Source organism: Ranitomeya variabilis, chromosome 6 (genome assembly GCF_051348905.1).
Source record: "Ranitomeya variabilis isolate aRanVar5 chromosome 6, aRanVar5.hap1, whole genome shotgun sequence".
Classification (NCBI taxonomy): Eukaryota; Metazoa; Chordata; class Amphibia; order Anura; family Dendrobatidae; genus Ranitomeya; species Ranitomeya variabilis.
The window spans coordinates 514,054,468-514,074,603 of NC_135237.1; the positions used below are offsets into that span (position 1 = coordinate 514,054,468).

The 20,136-nt window shown below is 41.9% G+C and overlaps 1 protein-coding gene across 1 annotated transcript in view; it reads right to left on the reverse strand.

Moving 5' to 3' along the window:
- Nucleotides 1-20,136, reverse strand: part of LOC143783318 (neural-cadherin-like) — a 99,547-nt gene that overhangs the window by 20,178 nt on the left and 59,233 nt on the right. The window contains exons 25-33 of the mRNA XM_077271723.1: nt 19,690-19,814; nt 18,471-18,594; nt 18,173-18,353; nt 17,605-17,771; nt 17,108-17,372; nt 15,828-16,008; nt 11,038-11,291; nt 9,464-9,615; nt 2,312-2,365 (exon numbers count right to left, since the gene is read on the reverse strand). Coding sequence (XP_077127838.1) covers nt 2,312-2,365; nt 9,464-9,615; nt 11,038-11,291; nt 15,828-16,008; nt 17,108-17,372; nt 17,605-17,771; nt 18,173-18,353; nt 18,471-18,594; nt 19,690-19,814 — 1,503 coding nt within the window. The remainder of the gene's footprint in view (nt 1-2,311; nt 2,366-9,463; nt 9,616-11,037; nt 11,292-15,827; nt 16,009-17,107; nt 17,373-17,604; nt 17,772-18,172; nt 18,354-18,470; nt 18,595-19,689; nt 19,815-20,136) is intronic.

A 20,136-nucleotide genomic window follows, 5' to 3' on the forward strand; every position in this document is an offset into this window, starting at 1 on the left:
CTTTCCATGATTTCTGTTATATTTGGGGGTTTGTAACAGACCCCAATGAGAATTTTGTTACCATTTTTCCCTCCATGAATTTCGACCCATATGGACGCGACATCCTCATTCCCTTCGCTAATATCCTCCCTTAAAGTGGACTTTAGACAAGACTTTACATAGAGACAAACCCCTCCTCCTCTCCGATTTTTACAATCCTTTCTAAACAGACTGTAACCCTGTAAGTTAACTGCCCAGTCATAGCTTTCATCTAACCATGTCTCGGTTATTCCCACTATGTCAAAGTTACCTGTAGATATTTCTGCTTCTAGTTCTTCCATCTTGTTTGTCAGGCTTCTGGTGTTTGCGAGCATGCAGTTTTGAGGATTTTGTTTTGTTCCAATCTCCTCGCTGTGGATTGTTTTAGAAATGTTCTTACTTCCCTTCTGAGTATGTTTTCCTGGGTCTTCTTTGTTCGAGTCTAATGTTTTTCTTCCCGTCCCCTCTTCTAGTTTAACGCCCTCCTGATGAGTGTAGCGAGTCTTCTGGCGAATGTGTGTTTCCCAGGTTTGTTGAGGTGTAGTCCGTCTCTGGCGAGGAGTCCATCATACAAGTAATTCACACCGTAGTCCAGGAATCCGAATCCTTGTTGTCTGCACCATCGTCTTAGCCAGTTGTTCGCATCAAGGATCCTGTTCCATCTCCTGGTGCCATGCCCGTCTACTGGAAGGATAGAAGAAAAAAATACATGTGCATCCAGTTCCTTTACTTTCTTCCCCAACTCTTCAAAGTCCTTGCAGATTGTCGGTAGGTCCTTCCTTGCCGTGTCATTGGTGCCAACATGTATCAGAAGAAATCGGTGGACATCCTTGGAGCTGAAGAGCTTTGGTATCCTATCGGTCACATCCTTGATCATCGCACCTGGAAGGCCCCAGGACCCTGGGGTGCTGCACTAGTATCACAGTTTATAAATGCTTTTTGTAGGCAGCCAAGAGTCTTTCAATTCTTGTTTGAGGGATTTTCACCCATTCTTCCTTGGGAAACTCTTCCAGTTCTGAGAGATTCCTGGGTCGTCTTGCATCCTCTGCTATTTTGAGGGCTAACCACAGATTTTCAATGATGCTCAGATCAGGTGACTGCGAGGGCCATTGTAAAACCTTCAGCTTGCACCTTTTGAAGTAATCTATTGTGGATTTTGCTATGTGTTTAGGATCATTATTCATTTGTAGAAGCCATCCTCTTTTCCACTTCAGATTTTTCACAGATGTTGTTATGTTTTCATCAATAATTTGTTGAAATATCATTGAATACATTCTTCAATCTACCCGTGAAAGGTTCCCTGTGTCATTGTCTGTAATACCCAAAATCATGATTGATCCACCCCCATGTTTAATGGTTGGCGAGATCTTATTTTCCTGAAATTCTGTGCCCTTTTTTCTCCACACATATCTTGGATCATTGTGCTGAAAGAGTTCTATTTAGTCCACAGGACTTGTTGACAAAATGCATCAGGCTTGTTTAGGTGTCTTTCTGCATACTTCTGACGCTGAAATTTATGGTGAAAACGCAGGGGAGGTTTTCTTCTGATGACCCTTCCATGAAGGCCATATTTGTGCAGGTGTTTCTGAACAGTAGAACAATGTACCACAGCTACAGAGTCTACTAAATCTTTCTGAAGGTTTTTTGCAGTCAAGCGGGGGTTCTGATTTGCCTCTCTAGCAATCCTACAATCAGCTCTCACTGAATGTTTGCTTGGTCTATCAGACCTTATCTTGACCTCCATTCTTCCTGGTAACTGCCATTTCTGAGCTACATTTTGAACTGAGGAAAGGGCAAAATGAAAACGCTTTGCTATTTTCCTTTAGCCTTCTCATGCTTTGTGGTCGTCCGCCATTTTCATTTTCAGAGAGCTAGGCAGCTGATGTTGGCTTATGGCTGATGTTTTTTGGCACAAGGTTAGAGAAGGCTTGGTATTTATAAAGCTGAGAAATTTGCATCACTTGGCCTTTCCTAGCTATGATAGTGAACAAGCCATAACCCTAACAGTCTAATTAAGGTCTAAAAGCTTGGTCAAAGTCATCTGAGCACACAAATCTTCAAGGGTGCTCAACATTTTGCATTGACCCATTTTCCTTGTTGTAGTTTTAAAATGTAAAAAATGACAATATATATTTTTAGTTGAATAAAATATAAAGGAAATGTGTAATTTATAACTTTAGGCCTTTTAGGGATTATTTCATCTTCAGCTTGCTTAACTCTTCACAATAACAGTAATTATGGGGTGCCCAAACTTTTACATGTCACTGTACGGCTCTGTTTAGTTTACGCTCACCTTTCTGCCTCTGCTGTTCACGGCTCCTGTAATTCTGTCCGCTTTCTTCCAGCGCTGTAAAAATTAATGGGTTCAGACATTTTACTCTATAAATTAGTACACCCCGTCATGTAATGACATGTGTGACATGTATGTGTTGTATCTGTTATTTTCACGGATACAACACGTACAAATTATTATCTATGGTGCTATTCAAAGGTTCTTGCAAAACACTACAGCACATGGATGTCATCCATGTGTCATCCGTGTGCTGTCCGTGTTTAACATTGGAGGCATTGTGTGATTTATTTCTTTATCCATGCAGTGAAAAACACTGATTGGACCGGTACCATATTTATACGTGTGTGTTTAACCCCTTCACTACCTTGAGATTTCTGGTTTTGCGTTTTCGCTTTTTGCTCCCCTTCTTCCCTAGAGCCATAACTTTTTTATTTTTCCATTAGTATGGCTGTGTGAGGGCTTGTTTTTTGTGGGAAAAGTTGTAATTTTGGAAAAAATCATTGATTTTACCATACCATGAACTGGAAAATGGAAAGAAAATTCCAAGAAATAAAAAAAAACATGCAATTCCACAATGTTTTTTTTTTTTTTTTTTTTTTTTACCAAGTTCACTAAATGCCCAAACTGACCTGCCATTATGATTCTCCAGGTCATTATGAGTTCACAGACACCAAAAATGTCTAGGTTCTTCTTTAAGTGTTGAAGAAAAAATCCAAAATTTGTGACAAAAAAAAATGGCGCCATTTTCCGAGACTCGTAGCGTCTCCACATTTTGGGATCTGGGGCTGGATAAGAGCTTATTTTTTTATGCGCCAAGCTGACGTTTTTACTGATAACATTTTGGGGTTGATACAATGTTTTGTTCGCCTGCTATTGCATTTTATTGCAATGTTTTGGCGACCAAAAAACTAATTCTGCCGTTTTGATTCTTTTTCATGTTACGCCTTTTACCGATCGGATTAATTATTTTTATATTTTGATAGATCGGGCTATTCTGAACTCGGCGATACCAAATATATGTATTTTTTATTTATTTTTTTGTTGTTTTATTTTGAATGGCTCAAGAAGGGGTGATTTGAACGGAGCGGAGCCCGCATCAAAGAAGGGGAGGTGACCTACAGGGCCGGCGTCAGCGGACGGCAGGGTCGGGCAGATGCCGGGGCCCCCTGACTTCTGGGGGCCCCCCGGCCCCCAGGATCCGACGGCAATTTTTTTTTATTTTTTTTTTCTTACTTGGGACTGGCCGCCGACTCGCCGATCCAGAGACAGAGGGGACGGAGGAGACGGAGTCCCCGCTGAAAGCCCCGCCCAGCCATATGTTGCCCGGCCCCTCCACGCGGAACGTCCTTCAGCCGTTGCTTGCTGGACCCGGAAGCGAGCCACTGCTGCACCCCGGCGGAATTCCGGACGCAGAACCCGCCGGCTCGCAGGACACAGGTGGCTCTGTCTGTGTCACAGTCACAGAGCCACCGGCTCCAGACCACGGCCGTCGGACTCGGCCGTCCACTTGCCCATCTCGATCTCCCCATCTCCCCTCGTATCGGCAGGTTCACCGCCGCTGTATATACGCTGCACACCACTGTCACCACACCTGCCCGCCAGAACCAGCAGACAGCAGCCAGTAAGTACTCAATTAACGTCCACTATGTATATACATATGTGTTACTGTGTATATATCATATGTATTTGTATATATGTGTGAGTATGTGAGTGTGTGCGTGAGTGTGTGTGTGTGTGAGTGCGTGTGCGTGCGTGCGTGTGTGTGCGTGGCAGCGTGAGTGAGAATGAGTGTGTGCGCACACAGCCAATATAATGAATAAACATTACTTTCCTTCCCTTGACTGAACTACATGTGGAAGTGCTGCGTTATACACTATATATGGGGGAAGGGGGGGCCCAGGACCATTCTTTGAACATGGGCCCTTTGGCCTCTGTGTCCGCCACTGGTCCTATGTGACATAGGAGCGCAGACACAGGGAGCCGTCCGGTCCGCTGGAGCCACGGCGCATGGCAGCGCAAACTGAGCCACTGAAGCCGCTGTGGAACATCAGCGCACACTCAACGCCGGAGCATCCTGTCCGCTGAAGCCACTGCCGCTCACCGCCTGACAGCATTTTTGTAAGTACACTGCATGGTATATATATATATATATATATGACCATGCTAGTAACGGTTGGACCCCCTTTTGCCTTCAGAACTGCCTCAATTCTTCGTGGCAGAGATTCAACAAGGTGCTGGAAGCATTCCTCAGAGATTTTGGTCCATATTGACATGATGGCATCACACAGTTGCCGCAGATTTGTCGGCTGCACATCCCTGATGCGAATCTCCCGTTCCACCACATCCCAAAGATGCTCTATTGGATTGAGATCTGGTGACTGAGGAGGCCATTTGAGTACAGTGAACTCATTGTCATGTTCAAGAAACCAATCTGAGATGATTCTAGCTTTATGACATGCACATGGCGCATTATCCTGCTGAAAGTAGCCATCAGATGTTGGGTACATTGTGGTCATAAAGGGATGGACATGGTCATCAACAATACTCAGGTAGGCTGTGGCGTTGCAACGATGCTCAATTGGTACTAAGGGGCCCAAAGAGTGCCAAGAAAATATTCCCCACACCATGACACCATGATGGATCCATGCTTTCATGTTGTTTACGCCAAATTCTGACCCTACCATCCGAATATCGCAGCAGAAATTGAGACTCATCAGACCAGGCAACGTTTTTCCAATCTTCTACTGTCCAATTTCGATGAGCTTGTGCAAATTGTAGCCTCAGTTTCCTGTTCTTAGCTGAAAGGAGTGGTACCCGGTGTGGTCTTATAATGGCGGTGATGCAGAGAATAATGAAAGTGATGTAGAGATGATGATGATGGGGACATGATGGTGCTGATGCAGAGAATAATGGCGGTGATGCAGAGATGATCGAGACATGATGGCGGTGATAGGAAAAATAATGACGGTGATGCGGAGATGATGGCGGCGATCCCTTTTTATTTTTTTTAGGCTAAAATGGATAGCACGGATCAAGGCCAAGAACTGGCAAGTCAACATGGACCTCCTACAAAGAAGTACAAGTCTGGAAGTCAGAAAAGAAAAGATAAACAGTTATTGGAGGACAAAATCAAGAAGCTACCTTCTATTGATCGTTTCTTCAGGAAGAGTGCATCTAAAGAGAATGAAGAATCTGTGATTTCTACCATGTCTGATGTGCAGCCAAATGTTAGTGGCTCATTAGAAGCGTGTTCCAACATTGAGGAAATAGGTGACATGCCTTTGGATTCTCCAGACCAGCCAGTCCTGCCCTGTCATCCTGGACCTGTGCCAGAACTCAGTGATGATCCAGCAAAATGGCCTGATGTAATCACCAACCTTCAGAGATGCCAAACTATCAAAAGGGGACCTAAACAAGTAAATCTTCACGATTTTCCACTCACAGATTTTCCGGATGGTAGTAAGAGACGATTTTCTTCTGTTCATTATTACAGGGTGATAGGTACTGGAGAAAAGGTTCCACGTGATTGGCTAATATACTCAATGCTTGGTGACTCCATATATTGTTTTTGTTGTCGGTTATTTGACAATCAAAGTAGATCAATATTCTCCAGCCCAGGTGGATTTAAAGACTGGAAGCATGTCGGTGGTAAGGGATCTTTGCACCTCCATGAAGTATCTAGCAGCCACATGTCTAATTATGTCAAGTGGAAAGAGCTAGAGGCAAGCATCAGTTCAGAGAGAACTATTGATAAAGATTTGCGCCAACAACTCCGTTTAGAAGAACAGCGGTGGCGTGAAGTATTGTTGAGATTGTTAAAAGTTATTCGATGGATGGCAAAAAATAATCTGCCATTTAGAGGATCGTCAGATACAGTGTTTACAGAACAAAATGGAATTTTTCTGCAGTTACTGGAGTTAATCTCCGATTTTGATCTGGTTCTGAAGGAACACTTGCAGCGTGCTAAAGAAGGAACCAATGTCCACTACCTAAGTAAGGATATGCAAAACAAGTTCTTGCAACTGATCGCAGAAGCAGTGATTGAAATAATAATTCAAAAGGTAAAACAAGCTAAATTTTTCAGTATAATAGTGGACTGTACACCAGACATCTCCAAAAAAGAGCAGTTGTCACTTGTGCTGCGATATGTGGAGATTGATAAAATAACAAAAACAGTGGAGGTAAAGGAAAGTTTTCTGCAATTCGTTCATGTCACAGAAACAACTGGAAGAAGTCTTGCAGGAGTTGTTTTGGAAAGACTGAGCGAACATGGATTATGTGTATCTGACATTCGAGGTCAATGCTACGACAATGGTGCCAATATGAGGGGGCAATACAAAGGAGTGCAGGCCATAATTTTAGAAAAAAATCCCTATGCCTTTTTTGTACCCTGCTCGCCACATAATTGGAACCTTGTCATTGTACACGCTGCTGAAAGTTCGAGCCAAGCCAAACGTTTTTATGACGTCCTAAATCGCCTTTATACATTTTTCTCTGGAGCGACAAAAAGGTGGGAAGTGGCCAAAGAGCATTTGTCACAGTTGACACTTAAGGCTTTGTCTCAGACACGGTGGTGTGCTCGTCTTCAATCATTGAAAGCTGTTTTATTACAGTTTCCCCAGCTTGTCGAAGCCCTAGAAGTATTTGTACATGGTACTACTACTACATATTCAAGTGACACATACAGCGAGGCAAAGTTTTTATTAGACTGCATATGCTCATACCCTTTTGTTGTCTCATTATGTGTTTGGTATGATGTCCTTCTGCAGGTTAATCAAATTAGCCTGGCTGTCCAGACAAAGACCATTAATCTCGCTGATGTCCTTCCACTTGTCGAATCTGTGACTGCTTCTTTTAAAGAATATTTGTCATCAGGATTCAAAACAGCAGAAAGTAAAGCTGCTGGTATTTGTGAAAAGCTCGATATCCCGATTGTGTACCCAACTCACAGAATGAGAAAAAAAACTCGACAATGCAGTGATAAAGATTGTCAAGAGCCAGCATGCCAGCAAGCAAGTAGTGGATCGTCATTTTTAGACACAAGGACTGAATTTGAAGAAACTTACTTCAAGCCTCTGCTTAACACCGTCCTTGAGGAAATAGATACAAGATTTAATTTTTTGAAACAATTCACTACCAAATTTGGATTTCTAACGGACCTCAAGAAATCAGCCTCTGATGGATCGGTGCTGGAGCAACACTGTTTAAACTTTTCTGATCCAGCAGTTGATGGGGAGGATATGCTGGAAGAATGTAAAACACTGGCTAGGATGTTGCCAGATGATCATCTAAGCCCACAAGAGACTTTGCAGTATATAGTGTCTCACTCACTGTACTTGACATTTCCTAATCTTGTTTTAGCATTGCAATTGCTGTTAACTGTTCCTGTCTCAGTGGCATCAGCTGAAAGGAGCTTCAGCAAACTGAAGCTGATTAAGAACTACCTCAGGTCCCAGATGTCTCAGGACAGGTTAAATGCTTTGGCCGTTCTTTCCATTGAGGCAGAAGAAGCTGAGTGTGTAGATTTTAATGACGTTATACACCGTTTTGCTTCAGAGAAATCAAGAAGAAAGGTTTAAAGGAGCACCTAAGAAAAGTAACTACTGTTAAAGATCTAGCAAAAGGCATAAATTGTTTAAATTTGTTTAGAAGTTTACAACTTACAGAGAAGCTAATTTATCAAAAGTTTCCCTGATATATTGCACTTTCTCTATTTTGCACTAGTGTTTTTATAAAGTTTACATAGTTTTTTTCTAAATAAAATATTTGGGTCTCTGTGGTCCCTGCTGTTTTACTGTCGCCACATGATTTGCTCCACAAGGGGGCCCACTGAGGTTCTGTCGCCCAAGGGCCCATGAAAACCTGGAGCCGGCCCTGGTGACCTATGACGTACCTATACATCATAGGTCATAAAGGGGTTAAACATGGATGTGTCAATGAGGCCTAAAAGGAATTTAAATCAGTTTTGTTGAAATTTTGCAATGCCATTATTTTCACTAAATTTTACAAAATGTTCCAGAAAATTTGATAAATCTGACACACAGTTATATATAACAATTTCGGTGTAGAGCTGTTTTTCCACTTTTCATTCTGCCCTTCTACTAGATTGAAAAATATAACTTTTTGCCAAAGTTTTAAAAAGTCACAATTTATAAATTTGTCTTAATGGGAACCTGTTAGGGAAGAGTCAGACGGCCGTATAACTGGCCATCGGCTCCCCTGACCCCAGCATGACAGCTGCATAGAAATACATCTAGCAGTAAATGCTGCAGAGCTGCAATACCACACATAAACTGCAGACAGGTGTGGTGCTGTTCCAACTATTCAGAAATCTCTGGATATCTACTATAGAATTGCATATTCAGCAATTTACTAATGTACTATACTTATTTTATCATAGTAACTGGTAAAAGACACAGGGTACTTGAAGGGAATCTGTCAGCAGGATTTCACACCCCATATTATTTATATGCACATTTAGCTGTTTAACTTTATATGGCCAGTCCATTTTCTGATAGGGCTTGTTCACACTATCCTTTTTTTGCTGCGGATTTTTCAGCTGCGGGTTTGGAAAACCCGCAGTTGAAAACCGCGGTGGTTTTCCCTGCGGGTTTTTGTGCGGTTTCTTCTGCGGATTCCACTGCGGGTTTCCAACTGCAGTTTCCTATTGGTGCAGGTGGAAAACCGTTGCGGAATCCGCAGAAAGAATTGACATGCTACTTCTTTTTTTCCGCAGAAAATCCGCGCGGATTTTCTAGTGGAAAAAAGCAAAGTGGGCACAGCGGTTTTTGTTTTCCATAGGGTAACATTGTACTGTACCCTGCATGGGAAACGGCTGCGGATCCGCAGCTGCAAATCCGCTGCGGATCCGCAGCAAAAACCGCAGCGTGTGAACATAGCCTTACAGAGAAATCAGGCTATATACTGACATGTGAATGAGGCTGAAGAGCTATGGTAGATCTGCAGCCTCTGTCACTCCAGCTCTATTGCTCGCCCAGCGCCGCCTCCTGCTTAACTGACAGCTCTTCTGACTGCAGTCTCACAGAACACAGGCTGTCAGTCAAGCAAGCGGACAGATACTGATCTTCACAAGCTATATGAAAAGGGATGACATTTTATTCCTGCCGTATGAAGCTGCATTGCAGTCTGTACTTGGTCGTGGTGTCCGCCTTCTTCATTACGACGAATGACAGTTCTTCTCATGTCCTCCCAGCTCTCATGTTCAACAGGTAAATGGTAAAGTCCTCCTTTCCGAAACTTAGACCGTCCCCACTGACTCCATACCGTATAGGAGACCAACAAGGCTGCAAGAAACAGAAGATTTTTAGAGGAGGCAGCATTATGATTTGCTGTATGGGATATGGAAGCGTATTATGTGATATTTAGACTCAAGAAAAGACCACCTGGAGTTTTGTGGCCCATCAGATATATCATGGGGACACCGTGTGTTCATAACAGTGAGAGGACGGTGCTATGATCTCCAGTGTTTGCAAGAATGAAGAGGCTGCAGGAGTCATGCCCCTATTGTGACCGCCCCTATTGTGACAGGGGGATTAGAAAGTAGCTAAGACGGTTAAAGGGAGTCTGTTAGTAGGATCAGCCCTCCTAAGCCGTCTATATGGGCATGTAGGTCATAGGAAGCTGAATAACATGACACCTTAATATATGAAATCCGATGTCTTATTCCAGAGAAATCCACTTTTTTCTTAATATGTAAATGAGCTGTTAAGATCTATGGGCCGGACATAGATTTCACTGAGAATCTGCTTGTTTTAAAAGAAAGGAGGCACTATAAGTGTTAGACATGTAATGACTACCAGTGTGAGACATGTAGATCAGGAGAGCAGACTGTCAAACTTCCCCTTCCATATAAAATAAGCTCTGGAGGCAGATTCTCGAAGAGATGTATGACAGGCCCATAGATCTTAACAGCACATTTGCATAGTAAGAAAAAAATGGATTTCCCTGGAATAAGACTTTGCATCACAGATGTCAATACATCATTTTTTTCAACTTTTTATGTCTTGGATGCTCCGTTTGACTGGCAGGTCACTCTCTGTACACACATAGAGGGCTGTCTGCCAAGGGGATTTGGATAAGGGGAAGTCCGCATAGTCACCTCATCCCCTGACGGTTTATAGAAGCATGTCTTCTGTGAAAGAGTCAGAATGAGACATAAACGGCTGCAATAGCAGAGCCGAACTCCGATTAATGCTGCTCGTGGACGCAATTATTATTTTTTATTTTTATTATTTTAAAGGACCAATTTTGTTTTTTTTAAAATAATCATAGCGGTTGGCAGGAAGGGTGGTACTTTTTAAGGTCACCATTTTAGGATATATTATATACTTAAAAAAAATGCGCTTGAGGGGAACGGAAGAATAACAGCAATTCTACAAATGTTTACGTCGTTCACCTTGTGGCATAAATGACATGTGAACTTTATTATGTGTCTTTATTACCATGTCTATACCGTAACTACATTCCTGGAGTTATTTTCTTGCTTTACTACTCCTAAGTCCTTGTTATCACAGCTCCGTACATGTTTGACGAGATGTCTGTACCCAGTAAACCCAAACCCCATAGTTACTGAGCCCATGGATATATTCACATTTCTTGAGTCTTTATGGTGATGTATTTTATAGTCTTAAATAAAAAGCTGGAGTTAATAAGTTTTCTTTAATAACACAAACTTGTGAAAAAGAGGAAAGTGGTGGATATCTCACCGATGAAGATCAGAAGACACATACTGATGGCTAGGATGGATCCTGAGCTCAGACCAATGGCTTTCCCTGTCCTGGTCAAAGTGCTCTCACAGCTCCTTCCCTTGTAGCCATTCTTGCATTGGCAGACATATTTATTTTGGGATCGCACTACGCAGGTGCCTCTATTTCGGCAACTCCATCTTGTGCATGGTGATGGATGACATTGCTTCTGTCCTGTCACATTGTTCATCACTTCAACCTTATCTGTTGGACATCTGGACAACAAGACCTAAACTCATCAAATCATATTGCGTAAATTGTAAGTGTGTCATATAAAAACCCTGCGGCTTTGTGTTCCAAAGGGTTACCCCCCAGCAGCGTGAACCCCTACAATACACACACACATATATATATAGTTTGTAGATTGTAAGCTTGCGAGCAGGGACCTCACTCCTAATATCACTGTTTAAATTGTCTTAACTTGTATTGAATTTGTCTGTAGATGTGCCCGCTTAATTGTAAAGTGCTGCGGAATATGTTGGCGCTATATAAATAAAAGTTATTATTATTATTATTATATACAGCTCTGGCAAAAATTAAGAGACCACTGCAAAGTGTTTAGTTTGTCTGATTTTTCTCTTTATAGGTATATTTTTGAGTAAAATCTAAATTGTTCTTTTATTCTATAAACTACGGACAACATGTTTCCAAAGTTCCAAGCAATAAATTTTTTGTTTATTTTCTGAAAATGAGAAATGGTTAAAATAACCAAAAAATGCATTGCTTGCAGACCTCAAATAATGCAAAAAAACAAAAACAAGTTCATAATCATTTAGAAACAAAAATACTAATGTTTTAACTCAGGAAGAGTTCAGAAATCAATATTTTGTGGAATAACCATGATTTTTAATCACAGCTTTCACGCGTCTTGGCATGCCGTCCACCAGTCTTTCACACTGCTTTTAGGTGACCTTATGCCACTCCTGGTACAAAAATGTAAGCAGTTATCCTTTGTTTGATGGCTTGTGACTATTCATATTCCTCTTCATTACATTCCAGAGGTTTTCAATAGGGTTCAGGTCTGGAGATTGGGCTGCCCATGACAAGGAATTTATGTGGTGGTCCTTCATCCACACCTTGATTTACCTAGCTGTGTGGCATGGCGCATTGTCCTGCTTTAAAAACCAGTCCTCAGAGTTGGGGAACATTGCCTGAGCAGAAGGAATCAACTGTTTTTCCAGGATAACCTTGTATGCGGCTTGATTCATATGTCCTTCGCAAAGAACAACCTGCCCAATTCCGGCCTTGCTGAAGCATCCCCAGATCATCACCGATCCTCCACCAAATTTCACAGTGGTTACAAAACACTGTGGCTTGTACGTCTCTCCAGGTCTCCGTCTAACCATTAAATGACTAGGTGCTGATCTGGGTATGCTTCAGCAAGGCTGGAATTGGGCAGGTTAATCTTTGTGAAGGAAGTATGAATCAAGCCGCATACAAGGTTATCCTGGAAAAACAGTTGATTCCTTCTGCTCAGGCAATGTTCCCCAACTCTGAGGACTGTTTTTTTCCAGCAGGACAATGCGCCATGACACACAGCTAGCTCAATCAAGGTGTGGATGAAGGACCACCACATCAAATCCCTGTCATGGCCAGCCCAATCTCCCGACCTGAACCCCATTGAAAACCTCTGGAATGTAATCAAGAGGAAGATGGATTGCATTATTTGAGGTCTGCAAGCAATGGATTTTTTTTTTTTACTATTTCTCATTTTCAGAAAATAACTAAAAAAATTTATTGCTTGAAACTTCGGAGACATGTTGTCAGTAGTTTATAGAATAAAAGAACAATTTATGTATTACTCAAAAATATACCTATAAAGAGAGAAAAATCAGACAAACTGAAAATTTTGCAGTGGTCTCTTAATTTTTGACAGAGCTATATATATATATATATATATATATATATATATATATATTTATATATATATATATATATATATCCTCGTGCTCTATAACATGCTACTTGCAGATTTCTTTGCATTTCCAAGCTGTCAGAGGAGAAGATGTTAAGATGTTGCAGGGCAGCAAATATATGTTGTCTCCCCTCAGACATAACACAGTATACATTTCTCATTGGATGTGGAATTACAGTTAAGTCCATATATATCTGGACAGAGACAACATTTTTCTAATTTTGGTTACAGACATTACCACAATGAATTTTAAACAAAACGATTCAGATGCAGTTGAAGTTCAGACTTTCAGCTTTCATTTGAGGGTATCCACATTAAAATCGGATGAAGGGTTTAGGAGTTTCAGCTCCTTAACATGTGCGACCCTGTTTTTAAAGGGACCAAAAGTAATTGGACAATTGGCTCCAAGGCTATTTCATGGACATGTGTGGGCAATCCCTTCATTATGTCATTCTCAATTAAGCAGATAAAAGGCCCGGAGTTGATTTGAGGTGTGGTGTTTGCATTTGGAAGGTTTTGCTGTGAAGTAAACATGCGATCAAAGGAGCTCTCCATGCAGGTGAAACAAGCCATCCTTAAGCTGCGAAAACAGAAAAAACCCATCTGAGAAATTGCTACAATATTAGGAGTGGCAAAATCTACAGTTTAGTACATCCCGAGAAAGAAAGAAAGCACTGGTGAACTCATCAATGCAAAAAGACCTGGGTGCCCACGGAAGACAACAGTGGTGGATGATCGCAGAATAATCTCCATGGTGAAGAGAAACCCCTTCACAACAGCCAACCAAGTGACCAACACTCTCCAGGAGGTCGGCGTATCAATATCCAAATCTGCCATAAAGAGAAGACTGCATGAAAGTAAATGCAGAGGGTTCACTGCACGGTGCAGCCACTCATAAGCATCAAGGATAAAGGCTAGACTGGATTTTGCTAAAAAACATCTAAAAAAGCCAGCACAGATCTGGAAGAACATTCATTGGACAGATGAAACCAAGATCAACCTCTACCAGAATGATGGAAAGAAAAAAGTATGGCGAAGGCTTGGTACAGCTCATGATCCAAAGCATACCACATCATCTGTAAAACACGGCGGAGGCAGTGTGATGGCTTGGGCATGCATGGCTGCCAGTGGCACTGGGTCACTAGTGTTTATTGATGAGGTGACACAGGACTGAAGCAGCTGAATGAATTCTGAGGTATTCAGAGCCGCCATACTGTGTGCTCAGATGCAGCCAAATGCAGCCAAACTGGTCGTGGTTTCATACTACAGATGGACAATGACCCAAAACATAAAGTCTAAGCAATCCAGGAGTTTATTAAAGCAAAGAAGTGGAATATTCTTGAATGGCCAAGTCAGTCACCTGATCTCAACCCAATTGAGCAGCATTTCACTTGTTAAAGACTAAACTTCCGACAGAAAGGCCCATAAACAAACAGCAACTGAAAACCACCGCAGTGAAGGCCTGGCAGAGCATCAAAAAGGAGGAAACACAGCGTCTGGTGATGTCCATGAGTTCAAGACTTCAGGCAGTCATTGCCAACAAAGGGTTTTCAACCAAGTACTAGAAATGAACATTTTATTTAAAATTATTTAATCTGTCCAATTACTTTTGGTCCCTTTAAAAACAGGGTGGCACATGTTAAGGAGCTGAAACTCCTAAAACCCTCATCCAATTTTAATGTGGATACCCTCAAATGAAAGCTGAAAGTCTGAACTTCAACTGCATGTGAATTGTTTTGTTTAAAATTCATTGTGGTAATGTCTATAACCAAAATTAGAAAAATGTTGTCTCTGTCCAAATATATATGGACTTAACTGTATATGGTGGTTATCCATGTCTATATGAACATCTAAAACCTTTTCTAATTTTCACCCAATTTCCATTCACATAGGCTTTTGTCATAAAGACAACCCTTACATGAACTTCATAGAATTGGGTTTGCCTTATGGGACCACATTCTAAACTACAGCACAGTGGGTGAATTCATGGACTGCCATGAAATGACTTATAAGGTGGAACGTAAATTGCTTCCCCAGTGATTGTCTGGTGGACAGGAATTAGACAAGCCAGACTGGTGGCAATTATCTGATCACAGGGTCCAGTGTATGTTTACAAAAGGTGGTTTCCTAGTTCGAAAACTCTTATAAGTAGCATAATTATGATTGGACAAAGACAGGACATTACATGTATCGTCACTGAGCTCGTACAATGTCATATAGAGACATCCTTATATGTGGCCTGTGGAGAGTGAACCTAGTTAAGGGTTGACACCTTCCATTTCCTCCACCAACATTTTGAACCTGAATTTTGAATTTTTCTTTTTTGTGCTCTTCAGTGACATCATTCACTTTACTAAACTGTGTAGTAAAAAATGGGAATAATGGTAAAAAAAAACAATGCCTCCAATGTATTTTTTGTGTTTGTTTTACAGTGCTGTGCAGTAAAAATGATCTGGTCACACAATTCTTCAGGCCTGTATGATTACGGTAATACAAAACTCGCATAGTTCATTTTGTTATATTTTAGTGATTAAAAAAAATTCTGACCTTTGTAAAGAAAATTGGTTGTGTTGCTATTCTCGGAGACCAGTATCCTTTTTTATTCATCAATGTAGCTGGGCTCAGTAAATACATCCCACCCAACATAGTATGCACCATTATCGAAAAATTGCAACTATTGGACTATTATTATAAATCGGGAATGGATGAAGATACTTTGTCGATCCCTAACCTGAACATCTTGGGCTCTTAGTCATTGTGCCTCATTATGTTCTTCTTCTCTTAGAACCAGAAGGCTTTGGTGCCCTATAGTTACAACATTTTGCACACCACGTACCTGCATTCATGCTTTCTCCATAAATCTACGCAGTTGAGATGAGACTGACAAGGTTGGTTCCTACAAACCTCCGAGAGGCAGCCATTATTTATCCCCTCAGTACTGACCACCACAATGTGCTCATTTCCCTCTCCGCCTATTGGCAGCAGAAGCCCATTAAGCCGCACGTCACGTAGACATCCTGTAGACAAATGCGAAACAGATCTGTTCTCCAATAATGTCTGGACCGACGTTACTATTGTGGCAAGCAGTAAAATATTGTATTACTAGATCAATAGTAGAAGAAGACCACTTTTTGCATCTAGCTTAAGTCCAATACAGAAGTCCATATTTCACGGATATAACATGTACCCAGTCCCATTATAGTCTTTATAGCTGTTTACATGTCTGTGTTGGGGTTTTTTGCAGAATAAGTGTTCATAAAAAAAATCTTAAATAAAATAAAATGGAAGCCCATCTAATTTCAATCTGACCATTGGGGTCTGAGACTTCTAAAGATCAAAAACGAGATGGAGTTGACATGCTGTTAGGTGAAAAAAAAGTGTAGATCCACAATAGATTACACAGACATATCATGATACCCACAAACTAGAATAAAACAATGGATACCAGGCAGTAAGTAAATACATAGTAGTAATACATGTAAAAACATAGGGTACTTAGTTGACACTCTTTTGATTAAGTAAGCATAAAAGCATCCCACCGCGACAAGGTGTTCTCAGTCCAGATGGTCCCTAACTTTAGTATCTCACCTCGCTATGTGCCAGCAGGCCTCAAAATAGACAAGGGGGAGAGCAGGACCTGGACGTGACCTCTTTACACTTGTCCATGTAAAGTTAAATAGACAAGATGCACAGACCAAAAAAGGTTCAACTAAGTACCCAATGTTTTTTTTTACTAGTGATGAGCGACCATGCTGGGATAAGGTGTTATCCGAGCACGCTCGAGTCTTAATTGAATATTTTCGGCGTGCTCGAAAAATATGTTTGAGTCGTCGCGGCTGCATGTCTCCTGGCTGTTCGACAGCTTTAACACATGCAGGGATTGCCTAACAAACAGGGAGTCCCTGCATGTGCTGTGGCTGTCGAACCACCGAGAGACATTCAGATACGACGACTTGATCATTTATTTAGATCACGCAGAAAATACTCAATTAAGACACGACCGTGCTTGGATAATATTAGTGGCCATGGTGTGAATGTGCACCTACTCATTACACATATACCAACACGTGTGCTGGCCCATTTTTCGGATTTGCTTATATCTGCTACCATTCTCACCTTGAAAATCATTCTCCGCTTGCTGTGGTGAGCTATTTCCTAGTACAATGTGGGATGGATCAACATTAAACAGCTTGTTTTTCCCGATGGTTGATGTCACTTCTCGGACACCGCCACCTCTTTCAATGCGTAAGGTGAAGGTATTGTCATAACGCTCCAGGCTCACAAGCGTCCATTGCCCATGATCTATCCGGGTGTCGGACAGTCTGATCACAAGGTTTCGTTCTCCAAAGTTAAAGCGAACGGCAAAATAGCCTTCAACAACCTGCAATATAGTATGCTGCCTGGTTATGCACATATACAACAATCAGCCATATTATTAATACTGTGTTCACATACAGCAGTCACAGTGCAGCTTTTAACCGCAACAGCCTTGTGCCGCTGCTGTCTTTGTACTGTTTTCTGCACTATCATTCACATTTGTGTATTTCCAGGTCCAATAGTTGATAATGGCTACAGGAAAATGACCCCCAGATTTGAGGACCCATGACTCTCACCTCCAACCGCAGAAATGAAGATTTGTCTTTTGACACCAGATGAAGAACAGTAGAGGAAACAATTCGTGTACGAACCAGAAGTTGTATATGCGTAGTGTGGGGGCTGAGACGATGATGTATCACAAAATGCGCCCAACTTCCTCTATCAAAGCTCCATTCCTGCAGAGCTGTAATCAGGACATAAAATCAGGAATATTCTGCATTTATGATCAAATATTATTGAATTTATGTCCAGAATTTCCTTACCCGCGTCATTTCTAAGGGGTAACGTTTCTCCTTGCGGAGAGTTACATGCCGGCTCTGGCATGCCATGGTAAGGAGGCTTATTATTTGGCGTGCAATGCTCCTCTGGGAAATTTAATAAGCAAATTGCCTCTTCAGAGAGGAAGAGGACATGAACACTATAGAGCCATCTGTTGGAAGCAGTAATCCTACAAGTCCCTATCGACCCTTTAACGGCTCGTTAAAGGGTTGATAGTCATATATAGGATTGCAGCTTCCAACAGGTGGTGCCATAGAGTTCAAGTCCTCTTCCTCTCTGAAGAGGCAATTTGTATATTAAACTTACCCAAGTCACAATGTTCTCCAAAAAATCCTGGATGACAGTCACATTTCGCTGAGCTCCATTCGCTTATGCAGAACCCATGACCTCCACAAGGGGGCGATCCAGTAATACTGCACTGATCATCCATTGTAGAGCACCCTGCAGCGCTATGTACTGAATCCATGGGCTGCTCCAAGTCGTAGACCTTAGGAAAGAGATGCAATGAAACTATGTACATCTGAGCAAATATCCAAGAAGCATACTTTAAATATGCTGAAGGTAGTTAATGCTGGTCCACCCTAGACGGTCTACTTCATCTCACCTTGCTATCAACCAGCAGATTCCTGACACAACCAGTAAAAGCTTTAAAACGTAAGGAAGGATGAACTCCGGATGGAAATACTTTTACTCCGCCAAGTTGTAGGGGCTGATTAACATTAAGGAACCTAGATAGACCAGAAGACAAAAATAAAAGAAAAAACATAAAATTATATATCCCTCTTAGAAGACATAAAGTGTCTACTACTATATACTGGGGAGAAGTTACTAAGGCAGGTGTTTCCATGCTAGTCTTAAAAGAATTGTGCTGAATTTTAAACAGTTATCACCTATCCATCTGATAGTGGCCATATATCTCAAGAGCAGGGCAAATATGCGCTCCGCCACTCCATTCTCTGTAGGACTGCCGCGGGTGGCCAGAGATAGCCCAGGATCGGGGGAGATACCTGGGGTCGGACCCACAGTAATCAGCAAGTTGTTAACAATCCTATGGAAGGCTGATGAGTTTAAAGAATAACCAAACACTTAAAAGGGTTGTCCAGACTTCGAATACAAGTCTGCAGACACTCTATGCGACTGCAGACTTGTGAATCCTCATAGCGCACAGTACCAGCTGTGAGAATTCTCCGGTGCTGGCATGTGACCACAAATGTGCATTTTGCTTACTTCTGGCCACATTCCAACTAGACTTGTTGGGCCTCGTTCAATACACTTGCATTGAGCGAGGCTGAACACATCTAGTCGGCATGTGACTGCATGTATGCAAATCACATACTTGCGATCACGCACCTTCTGCTCCTGGCTCTCAGCTCCAGTGTGTGCGATGTAAGGATTCGCAAGTCTGCAGTCACAGTGAAAGGAGTGCAGAAGCAGGGTCCACACAGCGCTCTCACTGTGACGGCTGTAAATTCTTCTCTTTACCCACTTGTAGAGTAGAGAACACGCCACAGTTGCGCTTGTCACCAGGCCACAGACTGCGTGACCATCACTTCTGCACAGTGCCCTGGCTCAATAGACAGTTGAATCTGTACTCCGCTCAAGCCAGGGCCGTGAGCTTCTGTCTCCTGAGCTGCCCGTATTTCAATCACATCATCATCACTGAGTGATCGGAGGAGCCTCAGAACCTGGACTCTCACCGATCTACAGTAGAGACATTTAAAGTGCCCTGGATTTCCTGGTGCTGCCACCGGTGATGCAGATCATTATCCAGAATTCTCACATACCTAGTATAGTGTGACTACAGAAAGCTTATCTATAACCACCTCTTTTTCCCAGGAGTCTCTCCAGAAACTTCACACCATGAACGATCCCCAGGTGGTCCAGGAAGATCACCAGCTCCAGTCACCGATGCTTCATCTGAGCAGTGATCCAGGATCATCTTCACTTTCTAACACAATACACAAAGCTGATGATTAGATCACCATATAAAGATATAAAGAATCACTAGCATAGTATTACCGAAATACCGGGCATGTAACATTTGTACCCATTTTTATCTATTTTATCTACAATACATAATCTTCCTTCTTTGAAAAATACTTTCATTGCTCATTTACAACCCCTAAGTGAAGCCTTTCCATTCAAAACTGCTGCAATAATTGTCTGCCATGTTACAGATATAGTATGGCCTGGCCACTGTCTCTATAAGCTTCACATTACGCCGGACACCTTCTTTCTCTTTCCCTCCCTTTTCGCACAGCAGTTTTGCT